At 42.4% G+C, this 7,500-nt stretch overlaps 1 protein-coding gene across 3 annotated transcripts in view; it reads right to left on the reverse strand.

Annotated features, from left to right (window-relative positions):
* Nucleotides 1-7,500, reverse strand: part of rreb1a (ras responsive element binding protein 1a) — a 108,935-nt gene that overhangs the window by 47,072 nt on the left and 54,363 nt on the right. For 2 of the 3 annotated variants that reach the window (XM_028569063.1, XM_028569065.1), the window contains exons 2-6: nt 7,001-7,099; nt 6,310-6,559; nt 4,419-4,488; nt 1,140-1,229; nt 12-175 (exon numbers count right to left, since the gene is read on the reverse strand). In XM_028569063.1, coding sequence (XP_028424864.1) covers nt 12-175; nt 1,140-1,229; nt 4,419-4,488; nt 6,310-6,559; nt 7,001-7,099 — 673 coding nt within the window. The remainder of the gene's footprint in view (nt 1-11; nt 176-1,139; nt 1,230-4,418; nt 4,489-6,309; nt 6,560-7,000; nt 7,100-7,500) is intronic. The other variant, XM_028569064.1, reaches the window with a different exon arrangement.

The following is a 7,500-nucleotide window of genomic DNA, read 5'->3' on the forward strand; positions in this document are numbered from 1 at the left end:
TGTGTGTGTACCTGTGCATGTTGCCGTTGGTGGTGAAGGTCTGTCCACAGATGTTACACTTGTAGGGCCTCTCCCCGCTGTGGACCAGCATGTGGCGATCCAGCGACGAAGCCGAGCTCAGACACTTCCCGCAGATGCTGCAGGAGTGGTCGGTTGCCCCGGCGTCGGCGTTGTGCTGCCGGGGGCAACGGAACGACATGAGTACCCGACGCCCGAAAAAACTACGCACACACGGACGCACAACTCCTACTTCAACGCTACACCACAACACGTCTCTATGTGCACCTTCCTAGTAGAGATGGTCCGGTATCGGCTCCGATACTGCCTAAAACGCTGGTATCGGGAAGTACTGGAGTTTATAAGGGGTGGGGGGAAAAAAATCGATACAGCATAGTATCGCGATATTTTTCGTGGCAATACTGTATCGATACACAGACGCCAAGTATCGTCTTTCATGATATATGTGTTGGTCAGTCTGTCTGCTTGACAATCCCCATTTTGCACCAATAAAAGTGAAGTGAGATGAACAGACAGAGACATGTATCTTTTTAGATACAACAGATGTTGACAAAATTGTCCTTTCGGGACATCATTTGAAATTGGGGAAAAATCTGAAGTTGGAAAAAAGGTAAATACATTGCAATATATTGCAGAATATTGCAATATGTTTAAAATCGCAATAATATCGTATCGTGACATAGGTATCGGGATGATGTCGTATCGTGAGGCCTCTGGTGATTCCCACCCCTAGAGTTTATGCACCGATCCGATACCACGTAATAAAGCCCTGAAGAAAATCTACGTTAAAGTAGTTTATTTATGTTCTTTTTCCGTTATAACTGACTGTCAAACTGGAGAATAAAAGAAAGTTCTACGACATTCATTGTTTGAGTTTGTTCATGTTTTACAAAGAGTTTAACCTGAGCCAGACAGACAACAAAGACAGAAATCATATCACATCCATACAGAGATAGTAGTATACAGCTGTTAAAATATAACGAAATATATGACCCACTGGTATCGGATCGGTACTCGGTATCGGCCGATACGCAAGTTCAGGTATCGGAATCCGTATCGGGAAGCAAAAAAGTGGTATCGGACCATCTCTAGTTCCTAGTCCTGGTCCGGTCGGTGCTTACCTGTCTGATGTGCATGGTGAGCTGGTGTTGTGTTAGACAGTTCTTGTCACACAGTGGACAGATAAAAGCTAAGCTGTCGTCTTTGGTGTCCTGGAGAAGAAATAGAAAAAGAAAATACACACACGGACACACGTCAACATAAAAACAACGCTGGTAACCAGCAGCTGAGAAACAAGCTGTTAATGTAACCCTACAGGACGGATGTTCAGCATCAGTTAGTGTCCACTTAAAGTTCTGTTGTTGCCGCTGACAGACTCAGATTATTATTCTAAGTGTCTGACAACATTATGGAAAGGATCCCTACAGAGATAGACCTTTTAGTTAAAGAGTAAGATCCTTTTAGTTTAACATGAAACAGCCCCGAAATCACCATCACCAAACTCCACCAGACTCCATGTAAATAATCAGGACTTTTAGCGTGTATAGAGCCAGCATATCTCCACCAGACTCCATGTAAATAATCAGGACTTTTAGAGTGTATAGACCCAGCATATCTCCACCAGACTCCATGTAAATAATCAGGACTTTTAGCGTGTATAGAGGCAGCATATCTCCACCAGACTCCATGTAAATAATCAGGACTTTAAGCGTGTATAGAGCCAGCATAACTCCAGACTCCATGTAAATAATCAGGACTTTTAGCGTGTATAGAGCCAGCATATCTCCACTAGACTCCATGTAAATAATCAGGACTTTTAGAGTGTATAGACCCAGCATATCTCCACCAGACTCCATGTAAATAATCAGGACTTTTAGAGTGTATAGAGCCAGCATATCTCCACCAGACTCCATGTAAATAATCAGGACTTTTAGAGTGTATAGAGCCAGCATATCTCCACCAGACTCCATGTAAATAATCAGGACTTTTAGAGTGTATAGAGCCAGCATATCTCCACCAGACTCCATGTAAATAATCAGGACTTTTAGCGTGTATAGAGCCAGCATATTTCCACCAGACTCCATGTAATTAATCAGGACTTTTAGCGTGTATAGAGCCAGCATATCTCCACCAGACCCCATGTAAATAATCAGGACTTTTAGCGTGTATAGAGCCAGCATATCTCCACCAGACTCCATGTAATTAATCAGGACTTTTAGCGTGTATAGAGCCAGCATATTTCCACCAGACTCCATGTAAATAATCAGGACTTTTAGCGTGTATAGAGCCAGCATATCTCCGCCAGACTCCATGTAAATAATCAGGACTTTTAGCGTGTATAGAGCCAGCATATCTCCACCAGACTCCATGTAATTAATCAGGACTTTTAGAGTGTATAGAGCCAGCATATCTCCACCAGACTCCATGTAATTAATCAGGACTTTTAGCGTGTATAGAGCCTGCATATTTCCACCAGACTCCATGTAAATAATCAGGACTTTTAGCGTGTATAGAGCCAGCATATCTCCACCAGACTCCATGTAAATAATCAGGACTTTTATCGTGTATAGAGCCAGCATATCTCCACATGTAAATGGGTGAATTAAGAGTTTATTTCAACCAAAACCAGAGTGATGATTGTTGTAACAGTGGAAAGATGAACCAAGACGGCTTTTGGTAGTTTTATATAGTTTTGGACCACTTTGAATAAAGTGTGTTTTACGATGATAAAAGTCCTGATTATTTACATGGAGTCTGGTGGAGTTTGATAATGGTGATTTCAGGGCCATTTCATGAGAAACTAAAAGGTCTAGCTCTGTAGGGAGCTGAGAGATGGGCTAACATGTTGGTGTGAATCTGAATTTTTCTAACACACACACACACACACACACACACACACACACACACACACACACACACACACACACACAGGAAAAGAGCACTTCCCTCTTCCTGTTTCAGCCACACAGGAAGTGATGACGCGGCGTGGAATGCCACGGTGCATGATGGGAGATGAGAGGAGAGAGAAATGTACCACGACAATGAAGAGAGGAGAGGAGACAAGGAAAGAAACAAGGAGACGAGACGAGGAGATTGGAACAATAGAGAGGACAGGAAACACCGAGAGGAAAGAGAAGAAGAAACAAGTAACAAAGATCGTGTATGTGTACAGTATGTGTGTGTATGCGTGGGTGCGCGTATGTGCATGTGTGTATTCGTGTGTGTGTGTATGTGTGTGTGTGACCGTGTGTGTGTATGAGTGCGTGCATGTGTGTGTATGCGTGTGAATGAGTGCGTGTATGTGTGCGTGTATGTGTGTATATGTGTGCGTATGTGCATGTATGCGTGTGTGTGTGTGTCTATTCGTGCATGTGCGTGCATGCGTGTGTATGCGTGTGTGTGTGTGTGTGGCCGTGTGTGTGTATGAGTGCTAGCATGTGTGTGTATGCGTGTGTGCATGTATGTGTGTATATGTATGCGTGTGTGTGTGTGTGTGTGTATATATATATATGCAGGCTTGTGTGTGTGTGTGTGTATATATGTATGCGGGCTTGTGTGTGTGTGTGTGTGTGTGTGTGTGTGTGTGTGTGTGTGTGTGTGTGTGTGTATGTATGTATGCTTGCTGTGTGTGTGTGTGTGTGTGTGTGTGTATATATGTATGCGGGCTTGTGTGTGTATATATGTATGCAGGCTTGTGTGTGTGTGTGTGTGTGTGTGTGTGCATGCGTGCATGTATGTATGTGTATGCGTGTGTATGTATGCGTGTGTGTGTGTGTGTATATATGTATGTGGGCTTGTGTGTGTGTGTGTGTGTGTGTGTGTGTGTGTGTGTGTGTGAGTGTGCGTGCATGTATGTGTATGCGTTCATGCATGTATGTGTATGCGTGTGTATGTATGCGTGTGTGTGTATATATGTATGTGGGCTTGTGTGTGTGTGTGTGTGTGTGTGTGTGTGTGTGTATGCGTTCATGCATGTATGTGTATGCGTGTGTATGTATGCGTGTGTGTGTATATATGTATGTGGGCTTGTGTGTGTGTGTGTGTGTGTGTGTGTGTGTGTGTGTGTGTGTGTGTGTGTGTGTGTGTGTGTGTGTGTGTGCATGTATGTGTATGCGTGTGTGTGCGTGCATGTATGTGTATGCGTGTGTGTTCGTGCATGTATGTGTATGCGTGTGTATGTATGCGTGTGTGTGTATATATGTATGCGGGCTTGTGTGTGTGTGTGTGTGTGTGTGTGTGAGTGTGCGTGCATGTATGTGTATGCGTGTGTGTGCGTGCATGTATGTGTATGCGTGTGTGTTCGTGCATGTATGTGTATGCGTGTGTATGTATGCATGTGTGTGTGTATATATGTATGTGTGAATGTGTGTGTGTGTGTGTGTGTGTGTGTGTGTGTGTACCTGGGTGCGTCGTGCGTTGCGGGTAGGCGGGGCTCTCAAGGCGCCCGAGAGCGACTTGTTGGGGGAGGGGCTTCAAGCAGAGAGGAAGAAACGTGTCAGGCATCGTCGTGGCAACATCAGTTTACACATTCTGTCAATTCATTCATAAAAAACAAACACAGCTTTGTCTGCCCCGTTGTATTAAAAAGATTTAAAAACAACCACACAGCAGTATTAGGGGTGGAGGAAAATATCAATTTGAGTATGTGTCCCGATTTATTTGCGACAATTTTTAAAATAAATGTCAGACTGACATGTGGTGTCATTCTTCTTAGAAACGTCTTACGATATATTGTCTCAAGAAGTGTGTTATTCCACTTATGTTTTTGTTAAAATAGGAAAAAGAAAATCCTAATACTCAATTCTATCTATCTATCTAACTATCCATCTATCTATCTATCTATCTATCCAATAAAAAATGCTAAGCTAGGCTAGATGGAGCCGGTTACCTCCAGGATCTGTGCTTAGTTATCAAGGGCCAGACAAGTAGAGTTTATTTTCATGCTTTTATTATGAAATAGTCAAATATCTTTTGACTGTTTTGTTCCATGTCTCATATAGTCTTCTCCCTTACGGTTTGGTCCACATAAAGCTCTAAAAAAGACAACAAATAGTTCCTTAAAATTACATTTAGATTACATTTTAAAAGTCAACTCACAGCAACCTGTTTACCAGCTTTAATTTAGAAAACTCTCTGCTTCTGGGGGGATTTCTGGGAGTCTCAAAGTCAGCAAATCTAGTAGAGGTGTTGAAATTAATCAAATAATCGCTGCATGGAATCGTGGACATGGACAATGATGCATCGATAATCGGCCGGCTCATAATCGATTATTTCTGTTTACAATTTAATGTAGGCCTAACAACATTACATTTTCTGTTTATATATTCTGGTGTGTTTTGCACAGTCAGGAGGTGCCATGTGCTCAGTGCTGTATAGTTTTATGTATCCAATTTATTTAGTATTAGAGCACTGCAGAATGTTTGGTTTTTGAAGCTTGAAAAGCTATGAATTAAATATCCTGCATGGCTTTAATAGAGAAATGTATTTGACGCATCGTGATATCGAATCAAAGACATGATAATCGAAAGATCAGGGAAGATTCACACCTCTAAAATCTACCAAATTCTGCTCTTAAGTGTGGTGTAGTTGCCGTTTGAAAAACCGTTTCCTGTCTTATTGTTTTGGTGAACAACTAGGCGGGCCGACATACAGTACAGGCCACAAGTTTGGACCCACCTTCTCATTCAATGCGTTTCCTTTTTATTTTCATGACTATTTACATTGTAGATTCTCACTGAAGGCATCAAAACTATGAATGAACACATATGGAATTATGTACTTAACAAAAAAGTGTGAAATAACTGAAAACATGTCTTATATTTTAGATTCCTCAAAGTAGCCACCCTTTGCTTTTTTATTAATAAAGGGAAATAATTCCACTAATGAACCCTGACAAAGCACACCTGTGAAGGTAAAACCATTTCAGGTGACTACCTCATGAAGCTCATTGAGAGAACACCAAGGGTTTGCAGAGTTATCAAAAAAAGCAAAGGGTGGCTACTTTGAAGAATCTAAAATATAAGACATGTTTTCAGTTATTTCACATTTTTTTTGTTAAGTACATAATTCCATATGTGTTCATTCATAGTTTTGATGCCTTCAGTGAGAATCTACAATGTAAATAGTCATGAAAATAAAAAGGAAACGCATTGAATGAGAAGGTGTGTCCAAACTTTTGGCCTGTACTGTAGATTATATGCAGGGGCCTGATCTAAACCTGCCAGGGGCCCGGGTTCGGCCCACGGGCCTCGGGTTTGACACGTGTGCTTTAAAAAATGGTCTGCTAGTCACCTCGGCGATGGCCCAGCGGAGGAGTTGGCCGAAGTGACTCCGCTCTCTCCTCCTTCTCCTTCGCCTCCTCTGTCCTCGCCGTTGATGGTCCCTGCTGCTGACATCACTGCTGACATCATGGCGTTGATGGAGGACAAGTCTCCTCCTCCTCCTTCCATCCCTCCTCCTCCTCCTTCCATCCCTCCTCCTCCATCTCCGTTCTGTAGCTTCTCTCCTCCGCTCGCTGCCTCCTCCATCGCTCCGTTGATGGCTACGTCGGGATATTTTTGGTTGTAAATTACAGCTAAAAATAGAGCTGGGCAATATATCGATATCGTGATATGAGACTAGATATCGTCTTTAGATTTTGGATATCGTGATATGACATAAGGGTTAACTTTTCCTGGTTTTAAAGGCTGCATTACAGTAAAGTGATGTCATTGTCTGTACTTACCAGACTGTTATAGCTCTTCTATTATTTGCCTTTTACCCACTTAGTCATTATATCCACATTACTGATGATTATTCATCAATAATAAATCAATCATTGTGTAAATATTGTGTGAAAGCACCGATAGTCAACACTACAATATCGTCCCGGTATCGATATCGAGGTATTTGGTTAAAAAATATCGTGGTATTTTGATTTTCTCCATGTCGCCCCGCCCTAGGCTGAAAATATGTGAAATTTCGAGCGGAGGGTTGTGCGTACCTTTGAGTTTACCGCGCGTCTTCTCCTCCGTCGGCGCCGTTAGCTCAGACTCCTCGTTTAAGTCCTCTCGCTGCTCCTCGCTGCAGTTTTCCATGACTGCTGAAATATGAACACACGAACACAACAAACTTTCATTTGGATTTCTTAAACGTTTACGTTACTTTTCGGCCTACAAATGATACAACATTATCATTAGCCGTGCAGAACGTGCAGAAAAATTCACCAGAATGTAGACAAGGAAGTGCAGTTGCTCTAAACACACACACACACACACACACACACACACACACACACACACAAACACACACACACAGAGAAACACACAGAGACAGACACACACAGACACACATAAACACACACACACACACACACAGAAACACACACACCGAGAGAAACACACAGAGACAGACACACACAGACACACACACACACACACAGATAAACACAGAGACACACAAACACACACACACACACACAGAGACACACACACACACACACAC

The sequence above is a fragment of the Perca flavescens genome, chromosome 22, assembly GCF_004354835.1.
Source record: "Perca flavescens isolate YP-PL-M2 chromosome 22, PFLA_1.0, whole genome shotgun sequence".
Classification (NCBI taxonomy): domain Eukaryota; kingdom Metazoa; phylum Chordata; class Actinopteri; order Perciformes; family Percidae; genus Perca; species Perca flavescens.